At 38.8% G+C, this 12,856-nt stretch overlaps 1 protein-coding gene across 1 annotated transcript; it reads right to left on the reverse strand.

Moving 5' to 3' along the window:
* Positions 1–532: 532 nt before the first annotated feature.
* gtpbp4 (GTP binding protein 4) lies at positions 533–10,842 on the reverse strand. Its single transcript, XM_056392247.1, has 17 exons — positions 10,742–10,842; positions 9,550–9,720; positions 9,310–9,413; positions 8,943–9,079; positions 8,594–8,694; positions 8,285–8,377; positions 7,556–7,747; positions 6,490–6,555; positions 6,303–6,392; positions 6,085–6,195; positions 5,093–5,170; positions 4,526–4,577; positions 4,322–4,422; positions 3,300–3,497; positions 2,273–2,338; positions 1,561–1,704; positions 533–1,258 (listed from the first exon to the last, which is right to left on the reverse strand). Exons 1-17 carry the CDS (start codon positions 10,787–10,789, stop codon positions 1,106–1,108), a joined length of 1,905 nt encoding a protein of 634 aa, XP_056248222.1. The 5' UTR covers positions 10,790–10,842; the 3' UTR covers positions 533–1,105.
* Between the last annotated feature and the right edge of the window lie 2,014 nt (positions 10,843–12,856).

The following is a 12,856-nucleotide window of genomic DNA, read 5'->3' on the forward strand; positions in this document are numbered from 1 at the left end:
GAGGTTTTTCGCAGTAAAAGCCTAAAACGGCTTTTATCGATATCGACTCAGACCAAACACTGCATTCAGCACTCACTTAAAGTGTGTTAGTTTTCTCGGTTAACACATACCGGCACTTTTAACAATTAACTTTAAAAAATATTACATTTTCCTGTATATTCGGTATATAAAAAAAGCAAAAACAAAATGGGCTTCAAATAACGAATGAATTTTAAAAAATGTTTTTGAGGTTTTTAATCGCACATAAGCTTAGTTTATCTGGACATGCCGTTTTATCATTACTACAGTAGTTTCTAAGTGTATAAAATACATGCCTGATTAAAGAATTGATATTTACGGCTCATATAAGATGCCAACTCGTATTTTAGCAGAATCGAAGAAAATCTAAAATAAAAAGTTTCAATCTTTGCAACTCAATACAGGTACAGTAAAGGTAAAATTAAGCACAAAGCAAGGTCAATTCCAGACACGACCTTGGTTTTTCAAGATAAAAGCACACTATATGTAGGAAAAATAAGAACCTGACTGCAGCTTTTAGATCACGTGTACATTTATTTGGCTCCTCTGTTAATGAATATTTCTCAAGAGGACACTTGTACAAGAAGCATCATCACTCTATCCGAAGTAAACCCAGCATTTCCTGAGCCACATATAAACTGTAAGGCATAAAATTCGACTTAACCGCTACTGCCAAGAGAAAACCTGTGAAATTGTATACAAAATCAGTTTAACAACTGAATAATATTTCACATATTAACTGTTAATCAGGGTCCATGTTTGATCGTGACAACTGCAGTGAAAAAAACACATTAACACCATCATTGTTTTTGAGTCTCTGTTTTTCCATATAGATCTTCACAGTTTTGCAAGATTAATTCTGTGAGGAAAAGCTTAGAGAGCTGACAAACAAAAGGCATTCTATTATTATAATTACTAATCATTTAAATGTGTTGGTGCATTTTCCCAGCAGCCTCTCAGTTAAAAAGGAAAGATATTTCATGTTCTTTTTTGCTTCTGGGGAAAATGTATAGAATGAATACACAAATACTAAAGACACTCTTCCCCAAAGAGTGTAAAGGTCTCAACAGTCCAGAAAAAAGCAGTTTTATCTGCGGTCGGTGGTGCCAGACTTCCTCTTCCCAGCCAGGAGATGTTTGGGTTTGAGGTCAAACACGTGTCTGTCTGACTCTCCCTTCCTGCACTGGCGGTTCATGCCTTTCTGGGAGTTCTTCATCATTTTCTTTGCCTTCTTTGCCATCTGAGGAACAAACAAAAATAGACACGTACATGAGTTCTCGTCTAATTACCTTTCAGAAACAGGAATTTCTTTAATTAATTAGGTTTTACACTTTACACCACATTGCTAAAAATGCACATTAAACAGTCCCAAATCAACTAACTTGTGGGTTAATCTTCTATTTAACTGTGAAAGAACTGACATTTAAAAACTCCTAATAAGAAATTGTATACAATGCCTTCTGCAAAAAAGAAAAAATTCATAAACCCAAATGACTAAGCAACCAATTCAAATAAAAACTAAGTAAAGACATTGTCTCATACCTTTGGATCCCGTAAACCAGACTGGTCTCGAGGAGGACGGGAGGCGCTCTGGCTGCGGGTTTTGGAGGTCGGAGGGGCTGAAGCTTCACGCTTACGTTTCTTAGCAACGCTGCGGGACCGTCGGGCCTGTTGTGCATAGTGGCTCTGAAACACAAGAGGAAAAAACACACATGAGCTTCAGTGCTTCTGCGCATGTTCCTGTGCACTGCAGCTTTTAGAGACCCACAAAGACTTCTTCAAGACTTTCAAGGTTTTGTTTGGCAAAAGATCCATTTCTGTCATTTTTTTTTTCTTGAGATATGACGTCAAAAATGACATTGGGCAAAAATCTTAAAAACATGAAAGGCCTCGTGATTCAGCCACATTCTTGAGATGTCAGAAAATCCTGATGAAGCAACTGAAAAATTAAAAAAATTTTAACAGTTTTGATCCAAGGACAAAGAACGGTAACACAGAAGTTTAAGTGATAAGTTATAACTTATTACTAAAAACCTTTAAGGCAACACACATTTTCAAAAACTTCACATTCTTGTTATTTTTCTCCAGTGTTTTAGGTTTTTAAATAGCTCTACTGAGAGTACTTTAAATTCTAGACTGTCTGTAATTTTTTCACATTAATTACGTTATGAAACAGCAAATAGTCCACATGATTAATTCAATTATATCATATTATAGAGTCAATGCATCCTGCAGGGTTTTATCTAAAACTTACATCATCCTTGTCATTCATGTCCAGACCAAGGTCGCCCATCTCCTTCTCCAGCGTCTTTCTTTCAACCTGTAAATATCACACAAAAACACAGTGATGGTTAGAGTTGAATTTAAGTCAAATGTAAGCTCATGTTACAAAAGGCAAACAAGTAATATAGTCAAACAAAAGCACCAAAACAGTCCAGACAAGGGGGTGAACAAAAATGGCGACACCACCTAGAAAAATGGTTAAAATAGGGCGTTGAGTGGCGCAGTGGGTTGAGCAGGCGCCCCATGTCGGCCCCGGTTCGAATCCCGCATCGGACGGCCCTTTACTGCATGTCATTCCCCCTCTCTCTGCCTCCCCATTTCCTGTCTCTCTCTACTGTGCAATAAAGGCATAAAAAGCCCCCCCCCCCCCCCCCCAAAAAAAAATAGAGGCATTATGGGATACATGGAGTAGAAATCTGCACTTGTAAAAGACAATTTTAAGGGGATTTTCAAATTAAAATGCCAAGAGGATTGTGTCAAAATTTCATTCAATTATTTCTCTGATGTTGCACCAAAATCTGTCATGGCATAAATCAAATTAACTAGTGCACAGTTTTCCTTTAAATTTCATTACAAACACAACTGCTGATTTAATCGTCTTACATCGGGGCACACAGAGCTTCTATAAGTGCAGTTCCAATCACCATTCGTGCTCTTTAGAGAGCACCTGGGATCACCTGTAATCATAATATTTAATTCATTTTATTTACCTGGGTAGGATCATGTGAAATTAGTCCAAATAATGAGAAGTTAGTCAGTTATTTCGCTGCCTTGGTGAAAAAAATTGTAATATGGGAGCACTCCAGGATTCAAGGTTCCAGGTTTTTCTTCGATATATTAAGGTTTTCCAAACTCAAACAAAACAATTTTTAAAAAATCTATTTACGCTGAGCATATCGTATCAAAATATCAGATATCATTTTCCAATTCACTACTGTAAATCGAGCTCTGATGTGCATGCGCTGAAAGGAGCTAGGGTTTGTACCGTCCCCTCTCACCTTGGTGGTGGTCCTGGGCATGCGCGGCCCGTGCACGTCCTTCTCTTTTGACTCTGCGACCATGAGCTGCTTCTTCTCGCGGATCTGTTTGGCCAGGACACGGATCTCCTGCATCTCTTCGTCTTCGCTCTCGTCATCCGAGTCGTACTCTCCGGCTCGCTCCTTCAGTTCCTCCTCCTTCTCCAGGTCCTCCAGTTTCTGTGAGTGAAGAGGAAAAACAGAAGACAGAAAAATAAATCCTTTCCATTTCTCTGCTTGACTCTTCAGGGAAACTGAGGACGCTAGGTCTCTTTAGTTCTTTAATCTTTATTTAACCAGGTAAGACTTACTGAGAATAAAAACTTAGGACCAAGATCTAAAGGGAGTTTCACACAGATAAATGTCACAAGATCAGAGTTAACAAAATTAATCTGTAAAAGCATTAATGAAATTACCATAAAGAAACCATAAAGATCAAAATACTGGCACTTGATGGACAGTCTAAAAACATCAATCTATAAATAAGATCACTGTAAAACCATTACACAATAAATATGATCAGCACAAACATTGGCAACCAGGAGACAAAGGATAAAGTTTCAGCAGCAATTATTTTAATTCTTTGCAAGAAGCCAATTTGTCCTGTTTTAATAAATCTTTTTGTTGAGAGCAACACACGTAAAAGTTAATTCATGTAGTTCAGTGCGGGTTCAGTTTCGGAGTAACTAACAGAATTTAATCCCATGTATGAAGAGCACAGCGGTCAACACATTTTCGGGGAATGCATTTGTTCAATGTGTAAATTAATTTACCCATATATAAGGTTAGAAAACATACTAAACAAACTCACAATGGCTCAGATAAAATATGTAGAGAACTAAAATCAAATTACTAAAATGTAGTTTTGTAAATTTCTAACATGAGCTGGATAAGAGGATCCGTCAGCAAACTGCCACCACAGCCAGGAATATTTAGTCACTGCAGACTATATCAATATATTTTGTGGTAATTACAATCCACCAAGAGAGAGTGCAGAGACTCACCTTCATGATTTCAGGATCAATGTAATCTGCGATATTGTGGCCCTCCCAGACCTCAGGGATCTTGTCCTGCTTCTCATCCTCATTCATCAGATCCCAGTATTCTTTAAAATACAAATGAAACAACATCAGCGATGCAGACACAAATATGTACTTTCCACAAATTCACGGAAGCAGCTTGATTGTTGAAATAAAGATGCTTCTTACTCTGCAAGTCTAGGATGTAGTCATCGCCAAGCTCCATCTCACGGTCTCTTTCCTGTGAGGGGAACGGTGAAATGTTTTATTGTGAAATTTATATGTGAGAGCAGAAATACCACAATGCAGCAATACTCTGTTACAGACTCATTCATTCATAATAAAGTACAACAGCATTTGTATGTGAATGTATGTGTAAAGTACCAAATGCAGAACGGCTCATTTTGGAATTATACTGTATATACTATATTATTGTATAGTGCAGAGATGCATTCAAATACACCATCACTTTGATGTTGCAGCTGGTAATTATGAGGTGGAATTGAAGTACTTTATACACTGCTGCGTAATTTAATCTATCATAATACATCAGAAGTTATTGCTTATGTTTTGTATAAATAATCTGAACCTACAAAAGTAACTAAACTTTAAAACAATGCAGTGAAGAAAAAAGGCACAATATTACCTCAAGAAATGTACTTAACTACAGTACTTGATTAAATGCACTTAGTTACTGTCCTTCACACCAGTTTGCCAGTTCAGAGACTTTTTGACCTCCGGTAACACCGTACATACCAGTTTGCGTTTGGGTGCGTCCACCTCCATCGCTTTCTTGCGCATCAAGGCTCCCTCTGGGATGAACGGAGGCCTCTCCTGGAGGAGGCGAAGGAAAGAAAAATAGAAAAATCAGACTTAATAAATATCAGAAAACAGCTGAAGAAAAAAAACAAAAAACAAAACAGGTGAAATGAGCAGATGCAGTCAATTTGCCAAACTCACTGAAGCTGCATCCACAGTTTAGTTTTCAAACGCATCTCTTTTGCTACATTTACACCTGGTGTCCACACTACTCATGACTTTAATGCCTAAAACAGAGACCTTTGGAAACAATGACGTGGACACCCGCGGTCGCTCCCTGACCGGGTCTCATCAGTCTCGACTACCAGGCCTGAAAGCAACGTGAAAAACGAATGAGAAGCGTTGCTGCCCTTGTTGTCTTTGCTCAGCTGTTGTTCAGTTAACATCAGCTGTTCTTAAACTCATTACATTTCTATCACAAAACATAAGAGTGATTTGTTCAGTGCTGTTGAAGTTTGTTATTCAAGAATGTTAATTGAGTACATATGAGGAAATAAAGCAATGTTAATTCTGTTCTTCATTTATTACAAAATAATAGGAGTACTGTCAAAGTACCGGATCGATAAAAGTAGTAGTACCATTAAAATCTTAACGATAACCATCACCATACGTATGAGTGCGTCATCTTGAGCAGTTTGCCGGTTCGGACACTTTCTATATAAAGTTTGGAGAGGACATGTCCTGGTTGTCTGCAGTTCCCTGCTCAGACATCTTTAAGTTATATCGTGGATAACAGAAAAACAACTAGACACAATGCTTTTTGTTTTGAAATCTGTTTTTTTAATTTTATGCTCTTTTTTTGTTTTTATTTTTTAAAGTTCAATGAATGTGTGTTGTTTCCAAAGTCAATGACTAATAATCGTGATCTCAATTATGGTGATTATGATTTTTGCCATGATCGAGTCGCCCGAGTCGGTGACTATATTTACCTTCTCGTCCCTCTTGGCGGGCATGGCAAGGTGGAGCCGGTTGAGAACATCATGGACCTTCTTGCCCTTCATCTTGTTGTCGACACGATGTGCGAGGAGCCGGTCACAGGCCTGACACACACACACAGGAACGGTGAATCACAACACGCTCACTCACAGCTGAATACAATACTTTGTTCCTCCACGCCCGGGCGAGCCTGATCCTCTCTGCGCCTCACCTCAGTTTTGACCTGCATGACTCCCTCCTCGGTCAGGGTGCTGGTCTCGATCACGGGGATTCCCTCGGTAGAGAGGTCTGCAAAGATTTTCTAACCACAGCAAAAAGACAAACCGCCAAAGATGAAGCCATGACGTTACTGACAGTGTGCAGTCATTACCGTCGAGTCGGAACTGTGAATCACTCACCTGATTCTCCTCGGGCAGCTCGGTGATCTTCTTTACGTCACATTTGTTGGCCACAATGATGAGAGGCTGCAGGGAGCAAGACGCCAGCATTACTTAAACTATTAAACGACTTCATGTCGCACTGTGAAATCAGTCACTTTCTTATACTATACGGTGTCCTAAATATACTGGATACTTTTCACTAACTGAGCCACTGTTGGTATCACGTTGTTAGTTCTAGGTTTGATATGATATGTTATGATATGTGAGAGAGAGAGAGAGAGAGAGAGAGAGAGAGAGAGAGAGAGAGAGAACTCACAACAAAGGTCCCTGATTAGATTACAAATGTTGTCCAAGTTCATTTGATCACCTTGACGCACCAACATTTTCCAAATTTTCAACAGCCGAGAATTTGTCGTGAAAAGTTACTTTCAATTCCTCAAGGTGAACTTTAAACTGGCTGCAGCTTCTACCTATATCAGCTGTTACACACCCACCAAGGCTTTGGCTCAAATGATAAAATGCAGAAAGGATTCATAAAAGACAGTGAACGATACAAAAAAATACAACCAGTGAAAATAGTTTCATGACAGGAGGAAGTTTGCCTAAAATAAAGCATTTGCTGCAGCTCAGTATAAATTGGATTAACTAATAACCGATTATACTGATCCAAACGCTGCCCATCAAACATTTCAAACATTTAACTTATGCATGGCAAGAGAAAAAAGGTATTTGCATGTTTCTGTGGTCACAATGTGGTTCCTTTTTCTTTTAATCTACTAAAAAAAACAGTAATGATAACTTCAAATTTAGAATTGATGAAATCTAAAAGATAGTTTCGTTTTGTAATAGTTTGAGGATGTGATAAAATCTGAACACAAAACATTCACAAAGAGATTAAATGCTTCACACACACACTTCCCACCATATCATGAAGAGGAATAAATCTGAGTACAAGCCATTTTCTGACATAACACATGATTGTAGAGTAATGAAGCCCCTTCTACTTCCGACAGTAATTCCAACAGTTACCTCAGGCTGCCACTTGCAGCTGTGCTAAACAGGTTAAATGTATTTACTCTCTGACCTTGTTGGCGAACAGTGGCCGGATGCTGTTAAACAGCTCCAGCTGCTCCTGCAGAGTGTGACCACACTGCTCAGAAACGTCCATGACGTAAAGAACGGCCGCTCGCAGGTGGGCCAGAGCCGTGATGGCCTGCATCTCTATGGTATTCCTTTCCTCCAGGGGGTGGTCCAGGATACCAGGGGTGTCCACCACCTGCAGACACACACACACACACACACAAGTTACTGGAGAATGCCCAGGCTAACAGGATCATAGTGTGGAATAATAAGGAAAACTGTCTGCACTTTTCTGCAAGCTAAACACCTTTATAATAGAATTTAAAGCAGGTGAATCTATTTTAGGATCTAAAAAGAAAATAAAGGCTGAAAAGTTTTAGCAGCAGAATTTTTTTTTTTTTAAGTACAAATGAAACCATGAACAGGGAAAACATAAGTGGCCCTACACAGTACACCACTGTTTAAGATTTTCACTTGAAATAGTGAGAAAAACATACTAATCATACACCAAACAACAATATACATGCAGCACTTTTGTTTTTGCTCCCTTTTTCCACACATTTAAATTGTCCAAATACGTCTTGCCTGCGCTCTGTTCTTCACATACATAGAGCTCAAGCTGTTTGTTGTAACACAAAAGATACACCTGACGCAGGAGAACGTGTTAGTGGACGAGACAATGACTCCAGTGAAACATGAGTGATGTGTAACGCTACGAGCTGCAGTGTCTTACCTGCCAGCGGAGGTACCTGTAGTCCATGTGACCCACAAACAGAGACTTGGTGGTGAAAGCGTACGGCTGGACGTCAACATCTGCTCTGGTCACCTGAGAAACACAACCATTTACACCATGTTAATTATTTCCCCCCCCAAAAAAAGGGACAACCGTGGGGCTGAAACACCCTATGACAGGATTCCCATCATGATCTTACAGGGTCAAAAAACACCTCTACGTGACAAAACATAGGCATCCCCAGTGTTATCGTATCACCCTCACACACAGCTGTCACACACTAATAATAGGTCATTAGGCGCCATTTACCTTGTTGATGAAACTGGACTTGCCGACGTTGGGGTACCCGCACAGAAGCAGGGTCCTCGTGTTGGGGTCGATGGTTGGCAAACGGGACAGATGCTGACGCACTGTGGAAGACCAACAATGGAGGCATTAGTTATTTTTACAAAGTATTAAAGCAGGTTTATAAAAACCACAGAGCTGAGAAGAATAGAACAACATCAAAAAAGAGCTATTTCGGATGATTGCTAAAGACTGTGGTATTCAGTCTGTTCAAATATGACCAGAATGAATCCTATAAGTAAAAATCAATCGATCCAAGATACAATATCTTTATTTTCTGCTAAGGCCTCTGTAATGAGAGTGTTCCCCTCACCTTGTTCCAGATACTCCAGACTTGACTTCTGCCTTTTCAGGATGGTGCACATGCGACCCAGAGCGGCTCTCTTCAGCTGTTTACACCGATACAGAGAATCTCCATATTTCATCAGACGCACATAGTCTTTGGCAACACTGGAGGGTTAAAAACAACAATTGTTTGTTCACCGCTTTGACTCTTAAAGCTGGTACAAGCCTGATGACTGATAACGTCTGGATCTTCGTGTATTTATGTATGTGTGACTTGTTGTAGTAAATATTAACCAACTCTGACAACCAGCTGTCTTGTCAGGTTTGAACTGTCAACCACAGCAGTAAAAAAACACTATGCAGGGCATTAAGCGTGAGATTATACACAAACGTACTTATCAATGAGATTCTTGGCGATGTTGATCTGTCCTAAGGCAAGTTTGTAATGGTCTTTGTCGTACAGCACGTTCATCAGATCGGCGTAGAATGGATGGATGTCCTGAGGAGACAAAATTTCACAAGCTGATTTAGACAAAAATGTGTTCATCTATAAAAAAGTTCAATCTTCAATGAGTTCAGTTTTATAATAGTTATTTAAAATGATGTTTGAGATGTTACAAAGTATTCTGACTTACGTCGAGCTTGGGGAAGTCGGTGAGGATCTGGGTGAGGCGGTCATGATAGTTCTGCTGGGTAAACTTCACCTTTCGCATGTAGAAGTGTCGGATACGGTGGATCTGGTAATGCTTGTGTACCACTGTGGGTGTCTTCCTTTGCGTTTTGGATAAAGTGATGTCGATGAAATCCTGCAGGGAGAGGAAGAGTAAGCATGTCAGATAAATAACTGTATAGCCTTTTTATATTTTCAGCAACCTTTGGATTCTATTTTTTTTTTTTTATCCTAAATATGTTTGTGCAACTTTAATCTATTTGCATCATCTCTAATATAGTTTTTCCTTGACTGTCGACAATTGAACTTCTTTCGCCTTAAGTAATAATACTTGATTAAGTCTTTGAATCACTGCAAACTTTACTGTCTTGTTACTGGAACTTGTTGTTTATCAATACTGCAACACTCACTGGAACTACTATAGAACATTTCTCATCTTTTCCCCCAGAAAAGTCTCATGTAAACTGTCTTTTTAGAAAGGACTGCCAATCTTTCATTAACACATCTTTCATTTTAATACACAATGGCTTGTAAAGGACAACAGAAAAACCTTATAACAACATTTAATATTCTGTCAAAAAAATGACCAATGTCTTCGTGTCAATTCAGCATATTAGTGATACAGATAGCAGCTCTTCTTCGTGAGATAGAGTCTGCATTTTATGGCTTGGTTCCCAACGCAACACGGTATTTAAATGGACTGACTGACTTACACTGTTGGGAGTAACAAGTGAAAAACACGAGTCTACAGTTTGGTTTAATGTGTGCTGCTAGATGTGTGACATTTACTCCGCATGTAATAATCATGTGTCATTACAGGAAAAACGGGAGTCTTAAACTTCAACTTGTCAACATTGTCAGAAGAAAAGCCTTTTTGTTGCCTTATTTGTTCACGCAGGAAGACTTGACAGACTCAAAATACAGTTAGCTGGTTTCTCTCTGTTTTTCCAATATGGAAAGTTTTAATTGCTTAAAGTAGACTGACATATTTGGGACGGAAACCTGCTGCTGTCTCTGTACACCAGCACAACACGTGTTTTCCGCCCCAACAGAATCACACCATGTTTTTTCCTATTTTCTACTGCTTCTCAAAGCGGGATAACGAAGCAAGAAAAACAACAGCGGTTTAAAACACAATACACACGAAAAAAACTCACCTTGGCGGTGGGAACCACCATAATCTTCTTGAAATTATAAAGTGCCATTTTGTCGCGACACGTTGAGGTCCGCTGACGGCACGGGGAAAGGAAAGCTCGGGGTTCCGTTTCACCCGGAAATGACGTAAAAATCACTTAAGCGAAGTTTTCTGCACATCGCCCCCTGGAGTCCAGATCGGGCAAGGGAGTTTTTTTTTCTGGCCATGGTCTGATGTGGTCTAGATGTGAAAAAAGAATTGCATTTTCACACACAGAATAACGGTTTCACAAATCCGAAACTGTGTTTAAAGACTCTTTAGCCCGTCTGGAATAATCTAGTCCTGCTTCCACAAGTGTAAGTGAAGTGTTTTTTTTATCTGGACATGGTTTGATGTGGTCCAGATGTGAAAAAAGATGTGAAATCAGACAAAGATGTAGCAATTTAAAGAATTCAAACAATTTCTCTCTTTATACTGTATTTTTCTATCTGTATAATAAGGTCAAACAACAATGTTTTTAACATTTTAACATTTTTTTTTTCCTTGCAGAGGACTTCCCCAGTAACAGAACAACATGACCTGTAAATATGTATTACATAAACACCAGTTCTTTGATTTTGTTTTACGCAATTGAATTTTAAATTAATGGAGATGAACTGAAAAAAGATGCAGATAGTTTTAACTGCTTTATTAGTTTACTTCTGTGGCTCCCAACCTATCTGAGGGCTTGTGAGATGATTAATGGGAGAGGAAAGAGGAAAAAAAATTCTGATGCAAACATTTGTGTTTATTTTTAGAATATTTCAGGTGAGTATTTATTTGTCTAACTATAGCTGTCTGGTAAATATAATGAAGTAAAAGGTACAGTAGTTTGCCCAGAGTAGTAGAAATTGAAAGAAGAAGAAGAAGTATACAATAGAAATAGTAACACCAGATTATAGTTTTTCTTGACAGCATCAAATCACATCTCTAACGTTTTTTCTTTTTTCTCTTCTTTAGTTACCATGATTATTCATTGTCTTTATTATAATTTTCCAGTGTATTTTTGTTGTTTTACTCAGAGTAATTGTTGCCAGGATTTTTTGTTATACTTCCTGAATACTGTTGTTAAAAAACAAATAAAAACAACAAGTAAACAAAACTCAACAAAAAAACAACTTAACAAGACAAGAAACATAAAAAAAACAAAAACAAAAAACCCTGTTCCATATTTGTTGTGATCAGCGGTGGTGAAGAAACAGCCAATCAGCGGGCGCCGATTTCTCTAGGCCACACCCACTCCTCCTGATCACGAGTGGGTCCGCGTGCGCCCACTACCAGTCTCGACCAATCAGGACTGCCCGCTGTGAGTGCGAGAGAGGGGGAGGGGGAGAATGGGCGGGAGCTCGGGCCCTATGTGACAGCTCCAGGTTCAGTGCTGCACCAGAGAGAGAAAAAACAGGACGAGGTCTCACTCCGCTGAGCTGACAGCAGTGCGTCTTTACTTCTCCTGCATCCAGCCCATTTTTATAAGCAAGTTATAAACACTTCTTTTGAATAACACAGTTATACGGACATTTATGATTTTTAATATATGCCTCCTGTGTAGCATTAGTAACTGGTGTAGCTATAAACAGTTAATGAATGACTGATGATCATGGATGGATTACCAAACATGTCTACAGGGCATGGGACCTCATCAGTACAATTTTCACTGAAGACATACACAAAACAACAATAAAAAGAAAATAGACAAAAGAGACATGGTCAAAAAGAGACACATGATGACCAGAAAGAGATGCAAAATGAACAAATGACAAACAATGAGATGTAAAATGTTAAACAACAACAAAGATGCAAAAAAAAAAACACAGGCAGAAGTAAAACAGCAACAAAGAGACTATAAGATGCAAAATGACCAAAATAAGATATAAAATTTTGTTCAAATTGATTATAAGGAGAGGTAAAACTACCACAAAAGAAAAAGAATGACCACAAAAAATTCAAAACAACCACAAATACACAAAACTTCTACAAAGTGTAGTTGCTTTATGTCTCATGTGGAGGGATGCGGGGCCATTTATGTAATTGCCCAGGGGCCAATTGTCTCATAATCCATCCATGTTGATAAAACGGTATAATCGAGATGTAATAATAT

This window comes from Seriola aureovittata, chromosome 12 (genome assembly GCF_021018895.1).
Source record: "Seriola aureovittata isolate HTS-2021-v1 ecotype China chromosome 12, ASM2101889v1, whole genome shotgun sequence".
In the NCBI taxonomy this organism is placed as follows: domain Eukaryota; kingdom Metazoa; phylum Chordata; class Actinopteri; order Carangiformes; family Carangidae; genus Seriola; species Seriola aureovittata.